This window comes from Mustela nivalis (genome assembly GCF_964662115.1).
Source record: "Mustela nivalis genome assembly, chromosome: 4".
In the NCBI taxonomy this organism is placed as follows: domain Eukaryota; kingdom Metazoa; phylum Chordata; class Mammalia; order Carnivora; family Mustelidae; genus Mustela; species Mustela nivalis.
In genome coordinates, this window is record NC_139023.1 from 101637605 (window position 1) to 101665448 (window position 27844).

At 35.5% G+C, this 27844-nt stretch overlaps 1 protein-coding gene and 1 long non-coding RNA gene across 13 annotated transcripts in view; one reads left to right on the top strand and one right to left on the bottom strand.

Moving 5' to 3' along the window:
• The window catches only part of LOC309863939, a 51105-nt gene extending 49903 nt beyond the window's left edge, over window positions 1-1202 (top strand). The window contains exon 6 of the long non-coding RNA XR_014311306.1: window positions 1086-1202. This is a non-coding gene — a long non-coding RNA (uncharacterized lncRNA). The remainder of the gene's footprint in view (window positions 1-1085) is intronic.
• Window positions 1-27844, bottom strand: part of GSTCD (glutathione S-transferase C-terminal domain containing) — a 162188-nt gene that overhangs the window by 9124 nt on the left and 125220 nt on the right. For 11 of the 12 annotated variants that reach the window (XM_082729185.1, XM_082729181.1, XM_082729178.1 and 8 more), the window contains 4 exons: window positions 17248-17363; window positions 17041-17085; window positions 15642-15770; window positions 1474-1607 (listed from right to left, as the gene is read on the bottom strand). In XM_082729185.1, coding sequence (XP_082585311.1) covers window positions 1474-1607; window positions 15642-15770; window positions 17041-17085; window positions 17248-17363 — 424 coding nt within the window. Of the gene's footprint in view, window positions 1-1466; window positions 1608-15641; window positions 15771-17040; window positions 17086-17247; window positions 17364-27844 lie in introns of those variants that run through there. The other variant, XM_082729177.1, reaches the window with a different exon arrangement.

Genomic DNA, 27844 nt, shown 5'->3' on the forward strand with positions numbered 1-27844 from the left:
TCCCAAGAGGAGAGGGCATGCCATGCCACAGAGGGCCACATGGGAAGCACCAGGGCTGTAGGAGACAGAGGGAGTGGGATACAGTGTAGGCAAGAGTCTTTATTAGGGATTCCATAGGAAGAGATGATAAGACAGAATGAGCAAGCTTAGGACTGGGTAGTTTGGATAATGCCAGTGGTTTGGGGGATAGGGGCTGTCCCTAGTTGTCTAGCACCTGACACTGGGGTGCTAAAGGCAGGGGGATAATGGACTGGGAGTGTCTTCCAATGACAAAAGGAGAACATGGCAATAAACCTACAGAGATATGAAAAAGTTGACAGACACTAAAGTAAGATTTTAAAATCAACGAAATGAAGCGAGAGGCTAAACAACTCAAATTAACATTCTTAAAAATCTTTATAGTGCTAGACTTACAGATTTATTGCTGGTCTGTATCTGTACAGATTCAGAGCAGAGTGAAATTTTAGCTATTGAATAAACCTTAAGTTATGCTTATTTGCTTTTCCAAAGCTCCTTTGGTTTTCTCTCAACTAGTTGCAAATTGTGGTAAAGAACAAAACCATGAAAATAAAGAAAAAAACCAAAGACAAAGAAAAAGAAGGCTATTATTTATACTTTATTACTTTACTCAGATGCCTTCAAATATAAATTCTGATGGGAATTTGCTAAGATTTCTTAAAAGTAATCATGCAAATGGCCAGAGTCTTTTTTTATGATACATAATACAATTTTAAAACAAAATATTTAATCTATTCTATAATTAAAATGATCAGCATGATTCTCAATAACTATGGTTCAGAGAGATGTCATAAACACCGTGACACTATCCCTCCAATAGGTCAGGTCAAAGGGGTGAGAAGTAAAATGTCTCCCTCTTGGAGGTGGGATAAGCAGGACTGTAGAAACGGCTGTCCGGCTTGCAGATTCATCAGCTCTCATGGGCAGTATTTAAAAATGCTGTACCTGGCAACAGCTCACATTTTATTGAATGTTTACTCTATGCTGCTTCTAGGTGCTTTACATAGATATCATTCAATTCTCACAAACACCTTGAGTTGGTTCCTATTATAACCTTCATTTTGTAGATGAGAAAATGTAGGCAAAAAGAGCTGAAGTTAATTGCCTGAGGTGACACGACTTAAAAAAGTCAGAGGAGGTCCTAAGCGCTTAACCACAGCATGCACTGCCTCTCATAGGTGATGAGAAAGGCCGAACTAGAAATTCAGATTTCTAGTCAGCTCACTCTCAGACAGACTCGCTTCTAAAGTTGAGGAGCTAGATGCAGGAGAAAATTCAAGGAGCAGCCGGAGAGGAGAGCTTCCCTTCCTTACATAACTCCTAAACAGTACCTGCCTTTGTGGAAAGAGGAAGTGAGTTCAAACTGAAATCTCACTGCAACTTTGTTATCAAAGGAGTTTCGTGCTTTAGTTCTGTTCCCCACATTGGGGCCTTAGGGCGAACACGACATTTCACCTTTTGGGAAAATGAAACTTTGAGGTGTTCTGAATGAAACCGTAACAGCAAGGGCAGGTGACAAAGGAAGCCCGCGTTTTGATGCAGTGCTCAATCACCATGTCTGTGGCCACTCCGCAAGCATGCAGTGCCACCTGGAAAACAAAACCAGACGTCAGCATTGAGTTCCTGCCTCACCAGCACTCCTGCTTCTGTGCCTTCTTCTTTCTTTCTTTCCTTTTTTTTTTTTTTTAACTCTTTGTGAGCATGTGAGGACTGATCCCCTGGAGGTTTCAAGTTACCAGAACATTATTCCATAATAGTTTAGATAGTTCCCATCTGGACATACCAAAGGGCTAGTCAGCTATTCATATTAATTAAGAAAGCTAAGCAAGGCTGAGAGATTACAAATGGAACGCTGCAAAGGAAGCATAAGATTTATTCAATGGAAAATCTGACATGATGTTAAATATGGAAAATTCAATATGTATGCATGTCTAAGCTGGTGCTCTTAGTGATTATTAATTTAGTTCAGTTGTAGCATTGTGGCAAGAACATGAGATTGAAATCTGAATGTCTAGTTTCAAACTGTAGTAGCCTATGAGATCCTGGGCCATGTAAAATTTAACTTCCTTGGGCCTCGGTCTGCCTAACTATAAACTATAGTTAACAGTACTGACATATAACAATGATGTTGCAAAAATTAAATAAATGCATATTCAAAAACATTCTTTCAAATACTATATGAATACAATCTAAACAATGTTCTAGGAAAACTGATCAAATCATATTTATGGATCCCCTTTTCATATTCATATAACAGGTCATATAATTCATAAAATAATAATTTATACATAATTCATATTTATGAATTCAATAATTCATAAAAAATCCCTGAAAATGATCTTAAGATATGTTTTCAAAACAAATTTCTTAAATATACCTATATTGTGACACCATCTAAAGTAGACAATTATGAAAACTATTAGGCTAAATAAAGCAAAACAGGACCCTATGAAAAAAAAAATCTGATATGGGGATCTTAAAAAAATATAGTATTTTGTCAGAAATATGCTCAGATCTCTGACAACTTCAAGGTAGAGAGGGTCTTTCAGAGTGAAGAGGAGATTTTCTGGAAATTTCTGAATGTGAGTATCATAAGTTAGATTCCCTTCTTAAACCGGAAACCAAAAGCTATGCTGTATTGGGAAGAGGAAAGCATGATTTCCGCTCTCAATCCTTCTTCTGAATTTCCCCTCCTGTTAGGCTTATATTGATTTAGAAGTCAACCGTCCCTGTGGTTGTTGTCAGTCCTCTTTCACTCTGAAAATCGAGCCTGGGAAGGTTGCCATTCGGTGGAGGCAGCCACTACTGGGTAACTGCAAGTAAAGAACTTTGATTTCTCATCTGTCCCTTTTATTTAATCAGCTTTGCAGGGTAAAAATCAGGCTAGTTCTTATTTTCATGAGTAGCTAGAGAAAACCTCACCATTAAAGTTGTAGATGCATATTCCCCTGGAGGGGAAGAAAAGAGAACTAACACTCCCTGAGTGCCCTTTATGTGGGGACACTAGGATGGGTGAAGGCATGCAGATCTTTCTATGCCTACAAGGGCCCTGAAAGATTTTTATCTCTGTTTTAGAAGTAAGAAAACTAAGGCTCAGAGAAATTAAGAACATGCCCACAACAAAGCAGATTCTGAGCGGCAGGATCCTGACCCCAGAGCCTGAACCCATACGTTAATTACATCAGGCTGCTTCTCTGCAAAACTCTTTTAAGAATCTTAAAAGTATGGACAATTTACTTTTATAAATCTCTCTTCACTTAGGTTCACACTTCCTTTGCTACATGCAAAATAATGAGTTTATTTCCCTCACTTAAACAAAACAACTAAATCTAAGAACTGTTTACCCAATGGATTTTAGTCCTAAAAGGTTTTATTGCTTCATATGCTCCTAATTTCCATTGTTACCAAATGCAGATCAGAAAGAACAGGCAAATAACGAAGAGAGATATAGATCAATAGAACAATCTGAATATGAACATTGAGCATAAAACAAATGTGGCATTTCAAACCACTGGGAAAAAGACGTACTTTTAATTCATTTTTTTAAAGATTTTATTTTAAAGTAATCTCTATTCCCAACATGAGGCTCAAACTTACAACCCTGAGATCAAAAGTTGCATGCTCTACCAACTAAGTCATCTAGGTGCCCCGAAGATGGGCTTTTTAATAAGTGATGTTCAGTTAACTTGACAGCCATATGAAAAATAAAATGAGACCTTTTCCTCTCACCACACATAGTATATTTCAAATGGATTAGAGATTTTAAAGCACAAAACAACAACCACCACCAATAATGAATTCCTCTATAACCTAGGGGAGTGGAAATACTTAACTATGTCTGAAATTCTATATACAATAAAGAGAAAGTTAATACATTTGACAAAAATGAAAAAAAATTAGATGGCAAAGAAACAAAAACCATACATAAAAAGACAAATGACAAAGTGAGAAAAAAATTGGCAACTTAAAACATTAACAAAAAGTTAATATCCCTAATACATATCAAGTTTCTGAAAATAAAGAGAAGTATATAATCTGATAGTAAAATGGACAAAAGATTTGGAAAATCCAGAAACAAAAATATGTGAATATTATCTTAAACCAAAGTTGTTCAATATTGTTCAAAATAAGATAACTATTACATTAAGATACTACTTATCACCCATTAAAGTGGCAAAATTCTAAAATTTGATGACAATCTATGGGCCAGGGTATGGGGAAACAGATAATGTCATACATTGCTGGTGGGAATATAAAAACATCACAGCCCCATGAAGGAGGAATTTAGCAATATCCAGCAAAATTACATTAGTAATTTGCGAACTCACTTCTAAAAATCTGTTCAAGGGAGACACTGGCCAAAACATAAAAAGATTTATTCATTGAAGTAATATCTGAAATAACAACAAGATGGAAACAAGCCAATTTTCCATTGAAAGAGGACTCGCGGCTTGCTCTGAAGTTCTAAAAAGGAATGAGGAACATTTCTCTACAGGGCCATGGTAGAGATTATTAAGTGAAAAATAATGTTAAAACAGTTCTCAAACTATTTTCAGTAACCATCACTGGTGTCTGTATTTTTGTTTTAAGACTCAAATGTGTATATTGTGAGATAAAGCAAATAAAAAATACGCTAATGGTGCCATTAGGAAACAGAGCTTTTTTAATTTTTTTTTTAAAGCATAGGAGAAAGAAGAAAGAGATATGAGATAGCTAAGTGAGGCTAAGTTAAAATCCCATAGTTCTCGGGGCACCTGGGTGGCTCAGTGGGTTAAAGCCTCTGCCTTCTGCTCAGGTCATGTTCCCGGTTCTTCTCATTGGGCTCTCTGCTCAGCAGGGAGCCTGCTTCCCTTCCTCTTTCTGCCTACTTGTGATCCCTGTCTGTCAAATAAATAAATAAATAAATAATCTTAAAAAAAAAAAATCCCACAGTCCTGAATTTAAATTGGAAGTGTCAGTATTTACCCACGATGATTAAAAAAAAAAAAAAAATTTGCCTTGCTCAGACCACAGGAAATCCTGGAAGACCAAACCAGTGGCAACAACTAACCCCAGTACCTAAATTGTGGTAATCGAAATAGCATTTTCATTTAAAAACAATTTAGAGGGGCGCCTGGGTGGCTCAGTGGGTTAAGCTGCTGCCTTCGGCTCGGGTCATGATCTCAGGGTCCTGGGATCGAATTCTGCATCGGACTCTCTGCTTAGCAGGGAGCCTGCTTCCTCCTCTCTCTCTGCCTGCCTCTCTGCCTACTTGTGATCTCTCTCTGTCAAATAAATAAATAAATAATCTTAAAAAAAAAAAAAACAATTTAGAGCTGCATGAAGGAATAGCCACTGCCAGGTAGGAGGCAGGAAATGCGTAAGATGAGCTGGAGCATCGTGTTATACGGAAAGCACGGAGATAGGAAATACTACTGAAGTCCTATCGATAGGACTCAGGAGCTAACCTCAAGAGACTCCCACTGAACAAACATCTGAGCATCAGCAAGAATAAGAAGTGCAATACAGTAATACTAAGCATTTCAAACATTAAACTGGGGGAAAAAAAAAACCAACTCACTTTAAAAACCAGAAAATACAGGGGAAGAATCAAATTTTATCCAGTCTTTCCTAATGTACTGACTGTACCTCTGCATAACGGAACAGTTAATAAAGAAAAGTAAACGAAGATGGAATGATAAGATAAGAATATCACCCTTGTGCAATCCTTGCTGAAGTAATGGAGCTAAGGTCAATGACCTCAAATGTTGCTAAGGTTGCACAAGAGACAACCAGATGGAAGTGCCTACTGACAGAACACACCACCACCTATGATACAGTCTTACCCCAAAGTAAACCTGATCTGATTATGTTTCTACAATGTAGATCTAAGCACCCACTTCTAAGCAATCTTGGGAACAGGGTAATATGTGATACAACACCAGGGGGATCTGACCAGCAAAATCCAAATTGAGGGAATTTCTACAGGGGAAACGACATGGTCATGTAAACAAACTTTAAGGGAAAAAAAAGAGACTGGGAAGGTATAGGAGGAGGAATGCATCTACGTGCCCATACCTGAAACCTGTCAACATGGCAAAGGATTTTTTTTTCAGATGTTATTAAAGATTAAGAACATGAAAATACCAAGATTATTCTGGATTTACATGGGTGGGTTCAATCGAATCACATGAGGCCTTCAAAGTAGAGAACTTTCTCAGACCAGAAGCAAGATAAATGAAGCCCAAGGAAAAGTCAGAGATTCGAGGCAAGAGAATGACTTGAACCACCATTGCTGGCTTTCATGGGTAGCTCTAGGAAGTGGAGAATGAATCCTGGCTGAGCCAGCAAAGGAGCTGGAACCTGAATCCTACAATGTATGGAATTAAATTCTCCCGACAACCGGAATCATCCCGAAGTGGATCTCCCTCAGAGCCTTTAGATAAGAGCCACACCAAAGCAGCAGCTGACTTGGACCTAATGACACCTGGAGCAGAGAAGCTAGCTGAGCCCATCTGGATTTCTCATCTATAGAACTGTGAGATAACAAATTGGTGTTATTTTAAGCTGCTAAATTTGTGGTCATTTTTTTGACAAGAGAAATAGAAAACTAAAGCAGGTGAAAACCTATATATTTTCAGCTTTAAGAGTCATATTAACCATTGCAATTTTTGTGTCTTATTTCAATCCTTATTAAAAGAAATACACTGTAAAAAAATCATGAGACAACTGATGTAGAGAGCTTCTACAGCAACATAAAGGTGATTCTGCTCAGTAATTTGCTATTGTCTTGTATTAATCATTAAAGGCCTATAATTACTCCTTACAGTCCAAGAAATTGCAGAATTTATTCATTCAGTCATCATTCACTCATTCAACCATCACCGGGCATTTTGTCTGGTGGTGACTAGGAATGCAAAAGTCAGAAATATAATCCCCGTTGTATGTTCTGTCATAGTAACAACGGAATCCAAACTACTTAATGCATTTATCGACTCAACCTGGGAATCATATATGTTGAAACAACTCATAAAGTTCATAAAATATCGTGTCTCTCATGTGTGTGATTTACCGGGGATACAAAGAAGAGGAAAACACTACACATACAACGAGACACAAACAGTACACAAACTTGTCTAATACAAGACAGAATACTCTAAGTGCCACTGAAAAAATACAAACAAAAACATCAAAAGAGGGATAGGGCATATTCAGATGGGGAGAATTCAGGCAGGGATTCCTGGAGTAGGTGGCATTTGAGCGCCTTGTAGAGTAGAAAAGAGTTTAGAAAGCAAAGAAGTAACAAGCACACAGGCAAAAGAACAGATGGCATTTTCATGAAATACAGTGATACTAATATTAGTAATAATATAAAATTTAATATTTATTGAGTAAGGCATTAAGTGCTTTCCATGTATTTGCTCATTTAACACAATAACCCTACAAAATGAAGTACAACTTTTTTAGTTTACCTTTTTATTGTGGTAAAAATATATACAAGATTTGCCATCTTAACATTTTTTAAAAAGATTTTATTTATTTATTTGACAGACAGAGACACAAGTAGGCAGAGAGAAGGGGAAGCAGGCTCCCCGCTGAGCAGGGAGCCCGATGCGGGGCTCGATCCCAGGACCATGAGATCATGACCCGAGCCGAAGGCAGAGGCTTTAACCCACTGAGCCACCCAGGCGCCCCACATCTTAACAATTTTTAAGTGTTCACACTGTTGCGAACTTTTTCATCTTGCAAAACTGAAACTCCAGAGGCGCCTGGGTGGCTCAACTGGTTAAACGACTGCCTTTGGCTCAGGTCATGATCCTGGAGTCCTGGGATCAAGTCCCACATCGAAATTCCTGCTCAGCAGGGAGTCTGCTTCTCCCTCTGACCCTCTCCCCTCTCATGCTCTCTCTCTCATAAATAAAGTCTTTTAAAAAAACAAAAAACAAAAAACAAAAAACTGCAACTCCATACCAACTGAACAGCAACTTCCCTTTCCTGCTTCCCCTCAGCTCCTGGAAACCATCATTCTGCTCTCTGTTTCCATGCATGGAACTACCTTAGATACCTCATAGAAGAGGAACCTTACAGTATTTGTCTTTTTGTAACTGGCTCATTTCACTTAGCATCCTCAAGTTTCATCCAGGTTGTAGCATTATAAGATCTCCTTTTTTTCAAAGGCTAAATTTTATATATATATATATATATATATATATATATATGTATATATATAATATAAATTATATGTATATATAAATTATATATCACATTTTGTGTGTATATGTGTATATATACATATATATCACATTTTATATATATGTATATGTATACATGTACATATATGTATATATATCACAATTTGTTTATCTATTCATCAGTCCATGGAAATTTGAGTTTCTTCCATCCCTTGGCTATTGGGAATAGTGCTGCTGTGAACAGAGGTGTGCAAATATCTAAGTAGATACTACTTTAAGATAAGGAAATTGAGGCCCAGAGAGGGTAAGTAACCTGTTCCAGGTCACAGAGCAAATCAAAGACCGTTACTCAGACATTTTGGGGCCTCCATCCTAGATAACTACTCTTTACAAATACATCCCCTCTCTTTTATTCATTTCATTGGTCCTACTATGTTCTGAAATTACAAGAAGATAGGGAACTAGCATGTATTCAGTATCTGCTAGATGTCAAAATCTTTACATTGGGGGGCGCCTGGGTGGCTCAGTGGGTTAAGCCTCTGCCTTCGGCTCGGGTCATGATCTTGGGGTCCTGGGATCAAGCCCCGCAACAGGCTCTCTGCTCAGCGGTGAGCCTGGCTCCCCCATCTCTTCCTCTCTGCCTACTTGTGATCTTTGTCAAGTAAATAAATAAAATCTTTAAAAAAAAATCTTTACATTGATTTTTTTATTTGATCAATTATTATTTTAGTTTAATATGTCAAGTAGCTCTTATTATCTCCGTTTGCAATAACATGTCTAAAGTCACCCAGCCAGCAAGACCTGGTCTGAGGTCACAAGTGACGAAGCCAAGATTTAAACTCAAACTGCCTGATAACAAACTTGGCTCTAGTTCTCCATGTTCTCATTTGCTCCTTTCTGAGATGTAGGAATTGAACAGGAAGTCATCGACTGGACTCCAGGCCCAGCTCTCTCACTAACTTGCTTTGCTTCTATGTAGATACAGATAGCTTCAACTGCTCCATCTGTAAAATGAGAAGGATGAACTGGATGATCTCTAAATCTGCCCAGCCCAATTAGGCTCTGAACCTTTGCTTCTCAAAGAAGGATTCTTAATCAAATATCTTAGACAGAAGTAGGTGTGGTCCTAACTGTGCATTCATGTTCTCTCCCCAATCCCTTTGAAAACTTTTGTGCAATTATATGACAGATAATTGGCTTTACAGTAATAACAAAGAGTCCTTTGTTTTGTACACTCTTCCACCCCTAGAACATCTGGCAACCAAAGCCAATGCTTTTCAACTCACTGGTTTTCTTTCCTGAAATCTAGCACTTCCTTGATATAAGTGCAGATTGTTATCCCTTGATTTATAAATATTAGACATTATCTATTGATTTTCCATTATGGAAGACGAAGTTTTATTTGATGAAGTGGGTTTTTTTTTAATACTTACATCCTTTTCCCTTTTACCATGCTCTTAATATTACCTCCAACTTTATTTATGTAATGTCTTTATTATTGTTGCTTTACATATATACTGTTCACTGCTGAGCTAAGCGTGTTATACAGTTTTTTTAAAACACTCAAGCCTCTCCCTACTCAAAGCTTTGTAAAATGCCCTATTGTATAACTTTCTACTGTATAAAAACTACTAAGTAATCAGTCTCATTTTTCTTTCCTGAAAATCTTTCCTGGGCTTTCTGACCTTTAACTAAATGACTCAAAGCTTTCTAGGCCTTTTGCTTAGCTATGGTCCTGAGATTTCCTTTGCCATCATACTGAGAATTTTCTTCACCTCCTTTTGTGTTATATTCCACTTATTCCTTTTTCTTATTACTCTCTTGTGTCAGTGAAACACATCTTCTAGGAGTTTCCTGAAGTACCTTTCTTGAGATATTAACATTTTCTTTATTACTTTCACACTTTAAAATAAAATGTTTTATTTCAGGTTCTATTTCTCTTTTTGTTCTATTTTTACAGGTGATGTCATACTTCATTTTTTAGATTTTCTACTTGTTTTTTTTTTTTTCAATTTTGGTTAACATATTTTTAATTTCCAAGAAGTTCCTTCTTGTTCTCTGTTAGTTCACTTTTGTTCCTCCCCCATCCCATCTTTTCATTCTGTCCTTGTTTCCTTCATGTAATATCTTCTCTGATCTCTCCATGGATGAGATCCTTTGTTATGTATGCTTTTGGTCTCTATCTTCTGTTTCAGAAGTTTTCCACATTTGATATTCCTTGGCTGTCAGTTCACATTAAAGAACGAATCACTAAGAAGTTGACTGGAAGTACTGAATGGTGGGCTTCTGTTGGGCTTCCCTAGTGACTGAGTGATCAGGTGGCTAGCTGCCTTTTTTTTTTTTTAATTACAGCTATGTATTTATAGTCATTTTCTCTAGGGACAGCTCTGATTCTAAAGACAAACATTTTTTTATCTCTTTGATTGAGAACATGATTCCAGCTTCTGAAGTTCTGGAAGTAAAGTCAACTGGCGGGTGAGGAGGAAGAGATCCAGCATTCAGTTCGCAGATTCTCACTGAGTCCTTGTTTTCAGTATGGTACATCACCCTTGCCCTCCTCTGTGCCCAATATCCCTGTATCTTGAGCATCTCTGGACTCAGTTTCTTCATAGAATAACCTTCTAGTTCCTTGCAGGAGTCATGGAGTGTACACAAGATTGAGATAATATCTGGGTCTCTAAATATTTTTTTAAAATTTTTGATTAACATATAATGTAGTATTAGTCCCAGGGGTACAGGTCTGTGAATTGCCATCTAAAAATTTTAAGTAAACATGATTTCAGCTCTTCCTTATCCCCTTCCCCTGAGGTTTCTGTGTCCTGAATTCTTGATACTGTCTGGGATTCTATGAGCAAAGTGACTTGTTTCCTGACAGTCACTCCTTCCCCTCATGCATTTAAGTTTCTCTTTTTCTACTCAATAGTTTACCATTTCTCTTCAATGTGCTTTCTGCCTTCATATATTATGGTTCAAATTACAGAATCTTGAATGTAGTTTCATCAAAGATGGAGTATGATTCTTCTGGGTTTTATTCTCCTTGTTATTTGGGGATCTGATCTTTCTTGGAGAGGAGGAGGTTGAAATGCCTCTATCTGCTGTCTTCATGTGGAAGTCCTCTATTTTGCCTCAATGTCTTTTCAAAACTATGTCTGCAGACTACATACTTCAAGTTCCTTTTCTTTTAAAATAAGGATTATATAAATTATTTATCAAAGGTATTACTGAATTACATTGTATAATTGCATATTTATTATACTGTATACAATTACACTGTATAATTGTATATTAACATACATAACTTGAAATGAGCTTGTAATTAAGCACTCAGCACTGATAAACTACAATCATATAAAAACTTATTATGGATAAGATAGAAAAACATAAATACATAACTCAAAAATAAACCATTTTGAGATTTTGATATATATTGACAATATAGAAAATATTCACCATTCCTGTTAAAAATCAATACCTTATCACCTAGTTCAGAAGATTCTGTTACTGTTGGAATTATCCAGCAAAAAAAATTTGCTGGGCAAGCTGTTTAGCATTGATAGTTTTTGTTTTTCAATACAGTGTGTTTTTCCTTTCTGTAATATTGTTTGAGTCCATGTGCATTAATATACACTGTAAGTTAGGTCTTAAAAAGCATAATCTTGTAAAGTAAGTTTTCAGTAATGAAGAGTATTTGTCTTGCATTAGAGGAAGCATTAATAGACCCCCCCCCTTTTTTTTTAAGCCTTAAAAATCCATTTGTGAAGCAGTTTTTTATGTTTCCCTTTAGGGTTGTTAATCAATACATACTGTCTTAGTTTGAGCAGTTATTTAAAAAAAAAAACCAAAACCCATACAATGGGTGGGTTAAACAGCAAACATTTATTTGTCACAGCTCTGGAGGGTGAGAAGCCCAAGATCAGGGTGCTGGCAGATCTAATGTCTAGTGAGGAACCCCTTCCTGATTTGCAGAGAGACAGGAGAGGAAGCAGGCTCTCTCTTCTTACAAGGGCACCAATTACATTTCAGGAGGGCTCTACCTTCATGACCTAATTACCTCCCAAGGGCCCCACCTCCTAATTCTGTGACATTAAGGGTTGGAAAGTCAACATAGGAATTTTTTGAAAGAGGATGCTAACATTCAACCCATAACATATACGTAATTCAGGACCATATAGCTACATGTGTTGAAACTGGGATGTTTCTTCTTCTTGGATGTTTCTTACTTTTGGAAAGTATTTTCCTCAAGACACTAATAGTCATTATAATCAAAATCACAAAATAACAAGGTATTTCCATAAATAATCACTTGTTTTGAAAGAAAAAAATATTTTATATGTTCAGAATTATCTTAGATACCTTGTAATAATCCTTAGGAACCTATTAGCCTTTCTTGGCTAAGGAAGCAATCTATTATCTATCTATCTCTATCTATGAAATATTATTCTATCTTTATTGCTTACCTTATCACGAATACAAAAGTAATATTTTAAATTTGAGGTATTTTGAAAGTATGGAAAATAATAAAAAAATTTATTACACAGTGTATAGAGAAAGCTACCTTTAAAAAAATCCATATTAGCATATTCCTCCCACCCTTTTTAAATGCAGAGATCACACTGACAACAGTAAAAGGCGACCCAATTTACTGAGTACTTCCTGAAGGACACACGACCTCCTAAGTGCTTCCTCCTAAATGCTTCACATATGTTGTATCACTATCCTATGAGCCAGGTATTTTATGCCTAATCTACACATGGAAAAACTGAGGATTAGTGATTTAAATAAATTGCCCAAAGTCATACAGCCAGTAATTGGTCAAGCTGAGATTTTGGCGCAAGGTTGCCCAGTGTTAAAGTCCATACTCTTTACCAATATGTTTATTTTCTTTGTTTACCATCATAACTAATTTTTCATGTCATTAATAAATCACTGTAAATATCATGTAAAGTAAAGTAAAAATGTAAAATTTCTGTATGATTAGGCTTGTCTCAGGGAAGTGCTGCAGTCAACGAGCAATAATATACTTTTTAAATTTTGGCAAAATTTAAGAGCAAAAATGGAATATCATTTTTAAAGTTAAAATGTCTAGAGACTCTGAATGTTTTTATGAGCATATTAGGCATTTGTACTTCTAAAGACATATATTTCTCAAATAAGTACAATGTAAACCAGAAACTACAAGATGACTTTTTGGAACAAACAGTATTACCACCTCACTGATTCTGGTTATATTGGGAGGGTATAGTAGGTGGACATGTTGGAAGACCTAATTAAAAGATCAGAAAGTAGGGGTACCCGAGTGGCTCAGTGGGTTAAAGCCTCTGCCTTCGGCTCGGGTCATGATCCCAGGGTCCTGGGATTGAGCCCCACATCAGGCTCTCTGCTCATCCAGGAGCCTGCTTCCCCCTCTCTCTTTGCCTGCTTCTCTGCCTACTTGTGATCTCTGTCTGTCAAATAAATAAATAAAATCTTAAAAAAAAATTTGAAAATATTTAGATTTATTCTCTTTCATTATTTGAGATCAAACTAGTTTAACAACATTAGAAAATCTATTCATTTTTGCCTGCTATGGGTTGTTGTATTAATGGAGGTAAGACTAATAATTAGTATTTTAATTCTTATGTATAAATGATTTGCTTAAAGTTCTAAAGAGAGTTGATTCTAAGACTTTAAAATTCTCTCCTTAAAATCTGGTTTACATCATTATTTTCATATCTAAAGAAAAAAAGTAAAAGAAAAAGGTACTTACTAAGGAAAGATAAATGTTAACTAAGCCCTTATCGAAATACTACAAAATCACAAAACTATAAAATTATAAAATAACCCCTACTTGAAATATCATAAAATCATGAATTAATGCAGTTTTAATGCATTTCCAATTCTGATTTCCTCTCTAGCTACACTATTTTCACTGTAATCTATTTAACACAAGAGTTGGAGCCACTGATGCGTTCAGTTTGATTTATCTAGTGACAATACCTCAATTATCCTCCTAGGGAAAATTATTTTCTTGAGAGTAAATCTAATTTTAGTTTAATCCTCCAAGTAATTTTAATTCACTTTCTATATATCTTGACAAAAGTAATTATGGAAGAAAAAAGCCACTATGAACATACTATTATGAAATGTAGAGAAAATATCACATCAAAAAAGATATACACATTTTCAGTTGGTATTAGTGAATTATGACCTTGGGAGTTACAAGACTATATCAGAATGATTTAGCACCTATAAACCACAGAAGGGTAAAGAGATGTATGGCTGATAAGATGGGAATTTTGTGATTTGAGAGGTAAGTAAAGGGGCAGCAATATTTTGCCATCTTAAATACTCTGCCTGGTGTACTGGTAACATGGGCATTGGCTTAATATCTCATTTCCTGGGAGAAGCTTTAAACTTTATGTCAATATTTATGTAAAATTTAGGTTGTACATAAATATATAGTTAATTTGAATTTGCTGTTTCAGATGTCTGCATTTTCTGAATTTTCTTATTAACAGTTTACTTCTCTTCCTATAGGCTTGGCCTGAGATAACCAATCTAGATTATGTCTACAAAGGAAACAAATTGCATACATTTTCACTGTAAAAGATAACAATAAATCTCACAAATTTTCAGTAGTTGATATTTAGGAAATGAACATCACTGGACAAAAATCATAAGAACTATGAAAGTGTGAGATTCTGAGACTGAAGAAGATTTCCAGCTAGACCAGCCTATCATGTATGTTTTGTAAACACAACCTTCCTTGAAAGTGATTTGGCAAATATATCAAAATCTTAAAAAAGCATCATAGTAATAATTATACATTATAACATGATTAATGAGTTGGGGAAAGATTTATGACAGTGTTCCATTAAAGTAAGATCTATGTAGTATGATTTCAACATACGTGTAAATATGTATTTGTATGTGTGTATAAGTATATGAAGACCAAAGCTTTTTGACACTATTCATTTCTCAGTAGTGGAAATATTGGTGATTCTTCTTTGTATCATTATGTATTTTTCTATATTGAGCATTTGGTCCTTTAAAAATAAAAAAATATATATTTAAAACAAATATAAGAAATAACAGCAATATTTCTTTGTTTTTCTTTTCATTATCCTTTAAAAATGTAAAATTGACCAAGGGAGGTCATCGTTACTAGAATTCACTTGTTCATTCAATTAAGAACTGTTTTTAAGCACTTTCTATATGTCAAACATTGTTTCAGGCACTGGGCATTCTGCAGTGAAGAAGAAAAAGCTCTCTGGGAGAAAAACAAATGTTACCTCCATCACATAATGGTGAAGTGCTATGAATGAAATAATATTCATTAATGTGCTATACTGTAGAGATAGAAAACAATGGTTATAAACTTATTTAGCAAGGAATATAAAAATATCTCCTTTGACTAGTCTAAGGCATATAATTTTTCTTATTTAAAGAAATAGAAATTGCTTGATTACTTACCCCAATATTAAACATCCCTGTAAAATACTCCATATTTGCTTGAATGAACCAAATGTTGCTTAAACCTAGTTCATCACTTCTCTTCTTAGCACGAATTAATGATAATTCCTTGTTTTCTATTAATGTAACCTAGATTTCACACAGGAAACAATAATACATTCAGTAACATAATTTAGACATTAGGGCAAAGTATTATTACTGTGTCTCTAAGTGTCCAGACTGTTGGGAAGGGAGAAAAAGAAACCATATATCCCTGATTCTGTTTCTCCACTGTTCTACTTTATGACCTTCTTCCTCTAATTCCAAACACCAAGTTGTTACTTTCCTTTATAACAAAACAGACACCTATCAGTCCCCCTACCCCCAGATTCCTTGTTTATTTTGTCCTTTATTTTCGAAAAAAGGAAAAGAATAATACCCTCTTACCCACCCTCTCTCCCCCAGCATTCTGTTACATGTCATTCTGGCCAGTCTAGGAGTTCCTCCTCATCTTTTTCTTCTGTGAGGAATTACTGTAATTATTTTGCACCTTCCAGAGAGTTCACAAACAAAGAATCTGCCTCATTCATTTTGTATTTTTTTAAAAAGTCATCAAATTCTAGACTTTAGGCTAAAAGATGGTCACTGCAAGGAAATGATTTCACATGGCAGAAGACTAAAAAATAAGAAACTTCTAACAAATGGTGGCAATGACTGCATAAATTACGGTACATTTCCTTAAAAACATACTATGCAGTTACATTTGGGTGACATTTTAATAATGATATTTACAACTATTTGCAATAGGGAAAAACATTTATGCTACAATACTGAGTTAAAGCTGGTGACTAAAATTATATTTTCATTTTTAGCATTTGCAGCAATAAGCATCCTCATGGACAATGACTTGATAAGAACACGGGGAGAAAAGCATTTGATGGACGAGTGTGGTAAATTTGGAATTTATTTTTTTCTTTAACAAATTTTGTTATTGTTGTCACAATTTTGGTACAATGGATAAAAATCAAGATACCAGAAGAATATGCTCAACAAGTTTCAGAAGATAGTATTTCTGGTATAAAATTATGTCGACAATTAAACTGGTGTCACCACTAATTATCTTATTTAACAACAGAATGGTTATTTCTTCTAACATGTGTTTTAAAATATAATACTTTTATAGAAATTGGAAAAGGTATTGTGATCCTACTCTATATATTTTTTAAGATTCTTAGAAGTTTAGTTCAAAGGAAAAAAAACCCAAACAACTATCTGTGCCACATAATGTGACCTGAGTGAATGCTTATGAATTCAAAGAGCAGGGGTCAGACAGACTCAGCTAACTGAACTGGCTATATATTTTTTTTCCTTTGTTTCCTTCCTTTCCAATGTTTCCTTTCATGGGTTATTTAGATTTTACCTGGCATGATGGCAGCATGTGAGCAAGGACAATCCCAACATGGCCCTGGAAAAGGCAGAAAAAGAAACAAGTTAATTTCGGCCCCTAAGGCTTTTTTCTCACTCTGAGACCACAGTCTTGCCAAACGAAAACATGACTTTGAATGTACTACAGCAAAGTTACATAGTCAGGAAAAGAGTAAAGGGAACAAAAGGAGAGACGTGGTACCCCGCCGCTGCAGAAATCCACAATTCTGTCACCAGGTTTGGCCTGATTTGTCACGATGTAAACAAGGTTGTTTAACTGCTGCTGCTTTCTCAGAGCTCGATCGCTGGACATTTTACCTGGGGAAGACAAGAGATGAAGACAATGAAATGTTAGGCATCGTGGAGGAGTGAGAAGGCACTCAAGACTGCTGGCATCCGGGGGGGGGGGGGTGATAAATGTATAAATGAGTTACAAATTCCGCATCATCCACCATGAGAGGACCAGAGGAGCAGAGAACTGAAACCCAGAAATGGACTTCTATGCATGTTTTTACTTTTATTCATGTCCAACTTCTCTGTCAAGAGCCACTGAAAAAGCGTATTCTAGAGAGGAAACAATAAGTGAAATATTAATGGCAGAGTCAGAAAGTGTTCAATAAATGTTTACTAGATGAAAAAAAATTAACAGTGATAGTCTCTTGCCTCTATTTTTATCAGAGAGAGATTACAAAGATTACCTAATTCTAGTGCATTGTTTAAATCTCTGGACAAAAGAGATCCACAATAAATAAAAACATTTTTCTTATTTAACTGGCACTTTCTTGAACTCTTAGCTTTTTTGGTTAGGAACGTTGGAACATAGGTGTCACATTGTCTGAAATATATCAATAGTTGGTGTATTTAGAGAGAAATTAGATTTTACCATTTCGGCTTTGAAGCTTCTTTTTCTCATGAGTCAGACACAGAAATCTAATGCAATTAGAGATTAAAGATAGGGCATTTCCAAGTATGAAATGCCTTGGGCCTAGCAGCATGAAAACATCTTAACTTTCCTTCAAAGCCACTAGTTAAGTCCACTTCAGAAGATAACTTCAGAAGAATGAATGAAATTATTTGTTTTTACATATTTTACATGCACTTTTTGTAAGAGCAAGATTAAGAAAATATAAGAGAGCAGATTTCATTGATATAGTTAAAAATCAAACCCAGATAATCTTTTGGCTTGATCAAAAATTATGTACAGTTACAAACATTTCCCTGCTCCATTTTCACAGAAAAATAGCCTGGCTTTTTTCTTTTCTTCTGTTTTCTGTTTTCCTTCTTTCTTAGGTTACAAAAAATAAAACACTGGAAACCCTTTATTTTTGGAAAAAATGGAAAATATGAATAAAAAATTCTATAGGAGAGAAAAAGATCCATAATCAAGTAATTCAGAGCTGATATCTTTGTATCTATGTACTTCCAGCTATATCCATAAATTCATAGTATTCTAGATGCTTATAAAATACTATATATATAAGATTGATATATATGTCAATGCATGTTTCTATGCTATAAGTTTTAATGGCTGCACAGTATTCCATTGATTACATCTACCAAACTTATGTAACCAAACTCTTATTGTAATAATGTGGTCGCTGTCATACAGCTAAATCATTATACACATTCTTAATTATTTAGCATGGCCTAATGTGAATGTCAAACATGAAGGGCATTTAAATCAGTAGCTGGTGACTTTATTTATGAAGACAGTTTCATGTAGCTTTCTTTTCATTTTCCTCTAGTAATACAATTGTAAAAAAATTAAACAAAATAAGTGAAAGCCCCTGACACCCTACCCCTCCTGGATTACCATTTCTAAGAAATTATGATAATTTTCAACACAGCAAAGTTCAAAGAATCTTACAGTGAATGCCTCTAAAACCTCCACTTAGATTCTACCATTAACTACTTACCATGCTTGGTTTAATCACACTGCTATTCATCTATCCATCCATTCATAAATCTGCCTTATTTTCTATGGCAATGCAGTTCTGATTTGGAAGAGGAAGAGTAACAACAGGAGGGGGAGGAGAGTGGCAAAAATAGAAAAGTATTTTTGAGCTCTGTGGGAAAGCTAGAATCACAAATGCTGCTGTTTAATGGAGCCACCAAGAAGCAAGAAATGAACACAAACATTTCAGTCTTCATTTTGTGGATTTCTTAACATTTCTTAGCCAAAGGATTTTCATAAAGTCAAAAGGAATTACCTTTTGTTAAGAGTAAGGAGAAAAGGGGCACCTGGGTGGCTCAGTGGGTTAAGCCTCTGCCTTGGGCTCAGGTCATGATTCCAGAGTCCTGGGATTGAGCCCCACATCGGGCTCTCTGCTTATCCGGGAGCCTGCTTCCCCCTCTCTCTTTGCCTGCTTCTCTGCCTACTTGCGATCTCTGTCTGTCAAATAAATAAATAAAATCTTAAAACAAAAAAAGAGTAAGGAGAAAAGAAAATGTATTTAATGGAACAACTAACAGGAAGTTGGGTACCATATTTTTATTTGACATTTAGAATTATCTAATTTCTTAGGTTTCCTTCAAAAGCAAATGTTGATGAAGATCTGTTTTTCTTGCTCAGTTTGCATCTTTGCATATAAAGAATTCATGCTGATATGAAGGTTGAAGGCAAAGAGGTAATTTTCAGGGTTGTACTTAAATAGACACTATTAGGCTGCATGTAATATTCACAAATTGAGCTAAAAATTTAGTAGCATGATGCTCAGATGCTTTATAGAAAAGCCACCTCTAATAAAGCATTCCTCCTACCCATTCCAGTTTTATAAATATTATGAAGCTCCTGGAAACATGATCAGGATCTTAAATACACTGGACAAGGTAAAAAAGTGGTATTTTGAAATATGGTATTAATTTAAATATCCAGTCCTCTCTATTTATATCCAACATTCTTGTACCTAACACACCACTTATAAGCATAAATTTATAATCTATTTTTAGTTTGACTGAAAATGCTGGTTATAGAAAAAGAAATCCAAGAATCAAATGGTCAGATGTTTTAATACAAATGATCTCATTTGTATTAAATGATCTCATTTGTATTACATCTCTGTGATGTAATTCTCCCACAGTGAAGACTTTCCCTTGTCTAATTCAAGTTAGGAGGAACCTGGTTATTTAGACAACTTCTGTATTGTTTGCAATGTCCTAAAGAAAAATACAAAGGTAAAGGAATAAATTTTTAAGCAATGGAAGAGCAATATTAGAACACTGGGCTCACTTATGTTCTACAGGGCAATAGACAATGAAAGGCAGGTCTCATCCCCAGGGTACCTATAGTTTTCAGGCTTGGAATATCACTTGGGCACCTATGCTAAGTATCTATCTATATGCTGAGGATACATCTCAAAGTGAATAAAACATGGTCCTGGTCCTTAGGGAGCTAAAAGAGGATCTAGAGGGAGTTCCAGGTGTTCATTATGTGCAAATGTATGTGCGCTGAAAATGAAGGACTAACTGAGACATCACTGAGGGCTTTACAGAGGCTTGAGGCATTTCAGCCGAGTCTTTAAGGAGGAACAGAAACTTGCCAAATAGAATGGCAAGGGAAAGTTTGCTAAGAACAATATGACCTATTTAGGGGAAAACAGCAATTAGCTCATGTGCTTATGAATGAGGATTGATGAAGAAGTGGTAGAACATAAGAGAGATCTGAAAATATAGGCACGACCAGATGGGACAGAGCATTGCTCGTTATTTTGCCTCTCTTGCTATAGAGAAAACAGGGCCTCATTTTAATATTTAAGGTGCTTAGAGCTCCTTAGAGACAAGTTTTACTTGAATAGACAGCATGGTTATTTTTATATTATTACATATTAAAGATGTTCTCTTATAATGCTTGTCTGCATTATTTTTATTCAGGATAGAGTATAGCCTCAAATCAAATCAGATTATGAATAGATTTCTTTGGAGGATTCAACCTCAACCAATTCTAATTATCATTACATCATTTAATTAAGAAAATGAGATAGAATCAACTCATTGGAACTCATTAATTCATTTTGAACCCTGGTGTTTTAGATCAAGAAAGCCCTTGGACTCCTTATTGGATATTCCTTCTCACTCTCTTTCCCAGGCTCTCTTCCCTTGGTATAGCTCCGAAATGCTATGCCCACTAGGTCCTGTCTTTTGTGCCATAGCTTGTCATTGAGCATGCTCTTCCTGTGTATGTAACGAAAGTCCCTTCCACATCCACCCATTAAAACATCTCTTCTTTGCTTAAAATACCTTCAAAGGTATCTCTCTGCCTTAAGAAAACAATGTTTACTTCTTGGCAAGAAAACAAGTCCTCTATTGATCTGAACCCTGCTACTTTGGCAAACTCAACTTCTGGAACTTTCCTATATATCCTCTATATTCCAGCCTTTCTGAACAATGGATAGTTCCTTCAATTCATTAAAAGGCAGTGAGGTGGTGCCTCACTTTTCCTCTGCTTGAAACCAATTTTCTTGCTTTAGAACCTCAGAAACCCTATCAGCTTTCCATGCTCCCGACTGCATTTACCTTTAGTATTTTATAATAAATTTTTCAAAAAGACAAAGAAAAAGTTACTTTTTGGTACTTTGGTACTACTTGAAAGAACTCATCTTTTATACTATAAAACAGTAGTATTGTTAAGTAGTGAAAAATTTTCTTGTTATACACTTTTGGGTATCTTTCTGAAGAAAATGAAAACACTAACTCAAAAAGATGTCTGCACCTCTGTGTTCGTTGCAGCTTTATTTACAATAGTCAAGATATGGAGACCATCTAAGTGTCCATTGATGCATGATGGATAAAATGTGGTATACAGATTACAACTGAATATTATTCAGCTATACAAAAGAATGAAGACATTTGAGACAACCTAGATGGAGCTTGAGGGTATTTGCTAAATGAAATAAGTCAGACGAATAACATATGATCTCATCATGTACATGTGGAATCTAAGAGAATAGCTTGATTATTGCCAGGTGGGCAGGGGGAGTGGGCAAAACGTGTGAAGGGAGTCAAAAGGTACAAACTAGCTATAAAATAAGTAACGAGGATGTAATGTATAGCATGGCAACTATAGTTAAAAATACTGTATTGCATATTTGGAAGTTGCTAGTAGAGTGGCTCCGAAGAGTTGTCATCACAAGAAAAGAATTCTATAACTATGTGTGGCTATGGATGTTAGTTAATTAGACTTATTGTGGTGGTCATTTTACAACATATACAAATATCAAATCATTATGCTGTACACCTGGAACTAAAATACTGTATGTCAATTATACCTCAAAAATTTTTTTAAATGATATGTAGGCACAATTAATTATATTAACTACCAAAAAACTCAAAAGCTAAAATTGTTTCTGTTTCCCTGAAAGAGATACAGATGATTTTTCCTGACCAATAAACTTGGGTCCAGTTAAATGGAAAGAGTGTTATAAGATGGACAGGCACATAACATGTGCTTTGTAAAAGTTTAATGAATATATTTTCTCTGTAGTTAGGACAATCTGGATTTTAAGGCCACACACTTACTTCTGCAGGTACTAAACATAAAAATAAGTTAGCTGTCAATGCTATGCCTATATTTGTTGAAATAGTTAAAGAAGTCAACTACGAAACTTTTATATGGGAATGTGAGTTTCTAAGAACTTCGGTGAGGGAATAAGAAAACACCTATTTAAAGCCATATCAAAAGCTAGACAAAAAAAATTCAAAATGAATTAAAGAACTAAATGTGAGACAGGAAACCATTAAAATCATAGAGAAGAACACAGACAGCAACCTCTTTGACCTCAGCCATAGCAACTTCTCACTAGATAACTCTCCTAAGGTAAGGGAAACAAAAGCAAATGTAATATCCTGGGACTTTATCAAAATAAAAAGCTTCTGCACAGCAAAGGAAACGTCAACAAAACTAAAAGGCAACCTATGGAATGAGAGAAATTATTTGCAAAATACATATCTGATAAACGGTTAGTATCCAAAATATATAAAGATCTTATCAAACCCAACACCCAAGAAACAAATAATCTAATTAAGAAATGGGCAGAAGACATGAGTAGACATTTTTCCAAAGAAATGCCTATAGACTCATGAAAAGCTCAACATCACTCATTAATCAAGGAGGTACATATCAAACCTACAGCAAGATATCAGCTCAATCCTGTCAGAATAGCTAAAATCAACAACACAAGAAATAGGTGTTAGTGAGGATGTGGAAAATGGGAAACCCTCTTACACTGTTGGTGGGAATGCAAGCTGGTGTAGCCACTCTGGAAAACATTATGGAGGTTTTCAAAAAATTTAAAATAGAACTACCCTATGACACAGCAATTGCACTACTAGGTATTTATACAAAGAATCCAAAAATACCAATTCAAAGGGATATATGCATCCTGACGTTTATATGGCATATACACACACACAGGGGAATATTACTCAGCCATCAAAAGAATGAAATCTTGCCATTTCCAACAATGTGGATGGAACTAGAGAGTAAATGCTAAGTGAACTAAGTCAGAGAAAGACAAATCACATGATTTCACTCATGTGGAATTTAAGAAACAACTGAGAATAGGGGAAAATAAAAAAAATAGAGGCAAAACGAGAAATAGACTCTTGACAATAGAGAGCATACTAAGGGTTACCAGAGGGAGATGGGTGGGGGGATGGGTTAAACAGGTGATGGGGATTAAGGAGGGCACTTGTTGGGATGAACACCCTGTGTGGTAGGTAAGTGTTGAATCACTAAATTGTACACCTTAAACTAATATTACATTGTATTTTTTTTCAAGATTTTATTTATTTATTTGACAGACAGAGATCACAAGTAGGCAGAGAGGCAGGCAGAGAGAGAGGGGGGAAGGAGGCTCCCAGCTGAGCAGAGAGCCCAATTCGGTGCTCAACCCAGGACACTGGGATTACGACCTGAGCCGAAGGCAGAGGCTTTAACCCACTGAGCCACCCAGGCGCCCCTATTACATTGTATGTTAACTAACTGTAGTTTAAATAAAATCTTAAAAAAAAAAAAAGCTAGAAAGGCAGGAATGAAATTCCTAAAGAAATTCCTGAGTCAATGTGTAAAACTAAGCAGCAACATAAACTTTACACTTTAGGTTAGTGCAATTTTGTTTTGAATTTTGGACATGACTTGTTAGAAATACTAAACATTTATAATAGTCCTTTGGATTTACATTTTTCAAAATTAGTTGCAGGCCAGCATCACTAATCCTCTTAGCCATACCAACCTCACAGTGACAATTTTCTTGCAACAATGGATACTAATCATCTGACAGCCTTTTTTCCTCTTTCCCCAACTTGTTCACAGATCCCACAGTGCAGTCTATGAAATCAACAACTGTGCAATGTTGTGATGGTTATTTTCTCTCTGATAATTTTGTTACTCACAGTATCAGAGCATTCAATAAATATTAATTAGAAATTCAAAATGTTAAAAAGAGGTCAATCTATTCCTCTCTAAATTGAGGAATAATGACCTCACAAATACCTTAATCAATTATTTGACCAATGAAACAACCAATGAACTTGACCTACATAGAACTGTTCTAGACAATGTTAGGGACACAAAGATATACAACACTTGGTCTCTGTCCTTCATAGAGTTATGTCTAATTTAATTAGTATAAAACATTTTATTTGAGCTTAGAAAATATACTGTATTAGCTACATTGTACAATATAGTTTTAATGAAATTTTAATGGCTACAACTTACAACAATCCATATACACTTCATCAAAGTTTCTAAAATGGTTGATAACGCTTTCTGTTTATACGATGCTTTGCAATTTATAAAGCACTTGCATAGCTGCTATATAATCTAACCTCAAAATTCTGTCAGGTTGTCAGAGTGGATGGCATTTTTCTTATTATACAGATGAGGACACTGAGCACAAATGAGGTTGCTCTAACTTAGCATTTGCTCAGAGATACACACCTGGTAAACAGTAAAGTTGGGACTCTAACCAAAAATTTCTGTATGTCAGGTTGAGTGTTCTTCCCACTATTACTTCTTGCTCTCTCTTAAATAGATCATTTTGATTAATTGTGATATCAGAATTTTCAGTGTGTCAGAGTTCAAAGAAATGAAGAGTTTTATAGCATGTAAATGAGGGATTTTGTTAATAACTGTAACTTGGGGGAAAAATATTGTCCTTCAGAATCAGCTATAAAAGGCAGTTTATTTTAGCTTTTCCTCTATGTAAAATTTCTAAGAGCAGGCTTACCAGTAAAAAAGTTCAATTTAAGTTTTGGATTCAACGTTTTGGAAATATATCACCAAGGCATTATTTGGAGGTCTCATAAGTCACTCTGTTTAATGAATTGACCTTTGAGAGTCACCTTTCCCAGAAAGAGACTATTTCCTCACCTTGGGACTAAAGCAACCTTTTTGATTTTATAGAAAAGTGACATGGGGAGGTTGAGCAATCAATTTGTTGCAGAATCGGATTATCCAGGAGGAAAGAAATGAAAATAGATTGGGAAGATCTTTCCTGCTACAGTACTGCAGATGCTGCCTAAATATAGCATCACCTTTACCCTTCTGTATCCAGTTCCAGAGCGTCTTCAAAAACAAAACAAAACAAAACAAAACAAAAAAAACTGATCACTAAAGAATATTTAGTAAGATGCTGGTTTGAGGGACAAAGTTGGAGAAAATACAGTCACATTATTTGTCAAATCAAAACTTCTGCTTTGTTTATAGAAGGGCCTAAAATCAGCAAACAGTGGAAATTTTAAAACCTTCTTTTAAAACCTGCTATTTTTTTCTCTAAGATGAATAAAACATTCTGACTTCAGAATACCAGATCCCTGAGTTAACTGAACACATATATTTTCATTCCATTTAAATGTTATTTACCTCACACAAAATAAACATTACTTTGCCCTGGAATGTAGTTAAAAAAAAAAAAAAAAAAAGTCACAATATCTTCCAAGTTGCCCCAAAGACCAAGTTCAAATGCTTTAGAACAAAAAAACATTAACTCTAGAAAGTAGTTTAGGTATTTATTTCTTCTCCCTCTTTCAGAGGCTTATGTTATCAACAGTAAGGTATTTTAATAGCTTCATTAATTTCTTGAGATCATTCAAATAATCCTCAATTTGGCTTCAAATGTAGTATGTTTCACAGCATTTAGGTTAATGATAGTCTAGTAGCTCAAAATGGTGAGTGCTTACTTTGACAGAGTCAAGCAATTTCAAAAAACAGTTCCTTTTTGTGCATAGTATTCTAATTTCTACTATGATCTGATCTACAGATTTTTGTTTTATTTTTTTAATTTAAAAAATGAAAATAGTGAGTATTTAAGGTGACATGATCCCAAATTCTTTGATAATATTAATGTTATAGTATAGTGTTCCCGTCAAGAGATAGTTCCTATCTTTGTTTCCCTGAATCTGAGCTCTATGATTGCTTGACCAGTGTAACACAGAAGCCAACACTGTGTCCATTTCTGTCCATTCTGTCTTTTGAATCATTTGCTCTTGGAACACAGCACCATGCTTTAAGAAACCAAGGCTCCCCAGCTGATGCTGTGTAAACAGATAAGCTTTCTCAACCAAGCCCTACCGAGTTATAGATTTGTGGATAAAATCAATAACTGTTATTCAAAGGCTCTTAGCTTTGCAGTGATTATTTATACAGCAATAGATGACCAGAATGACGTGTTAACACTGGGCCTTAATGGATGATCAACATTGAATAGTATTATGAAGGCACCTACCTTATACATGAAATGGTGCTTTCCATGACAATAACCAAAATAAGGAACAGTTATTGCACCTAAATGTGAACACTCCACGGCAGTGGTATTCATTACATTACATTGGGACCATATAAACTCAAAGTCAGTCTTAAATTTCAATTCTACTATTCCTTTTCTTTTTCAAATAGTCTCAAACCTTGACAGCCTAACTTACAAGAATAGAACATTAAAGAATGTTGGAACTTCAACAGCAAGGGATGGTAGGGACACTGTGGGAACTAACACAGCAAAAGGCATAGATAGGGATGGGGACAGTGATCCAGATTAGTATTCAAAAAGAACTCAATCTGGACAAGTACTGATATTCACATAGGTCTAGCAACAGTAGTCTTTAGCAGTGGTCCAGCCAGTAGGGTAGAAGAAAAGGGAGAAATACAAAGGGTTAGGAAGAGGACAGTTATACCATCGGGGACATGTAGGTGGTCAGACCCTATCCCAAGTCACAAGAGATGACAAATCTAAAAGAGCTAAGCTACTTGGAAACTGAGTCATTCAGGAGATCTGAATTTACCGATATATTAGTTCAGGGCCTGAGTAGGGCAGTGGTAGGCAGGAACTGACATTTTTTTCCTAAACTGGAATTTTGAATTTCCCTCCTTTTCTCTGATTTTTCCATTATAACCTCTATAGAGTAGTTTATTAATTTAGCACATATTTTTAAAGCATTTACTAAGGAGCTAGGACACAATGGAGAACAAGGGAGAGTCTCATGCTCCAGTGAAAGGAGTCTGACAACAAAAAAATAAATCAAGTGATAAATGATACGGAGAAAATTAAAACAAGATTTAGTTGAAATTAACTCGGTGAATATTTTAGATTAGTGAGGAAAAGCCTCACTGAGCAGGTAACAAAACTGAGATCTGAATGACTAGAAGCAGCCATGAGAAACAAGAGAAAAAGGACTCCATACAAAGGGAACTGTTACAGGAGTCTTCAGGTAGAGAGTAGCGAGGGATGGTTGAGGAAGACGATTACAATTATATGTATTTACTCTCATCATGTATATGTGCATAGATATGTGTGTGTATATATGGA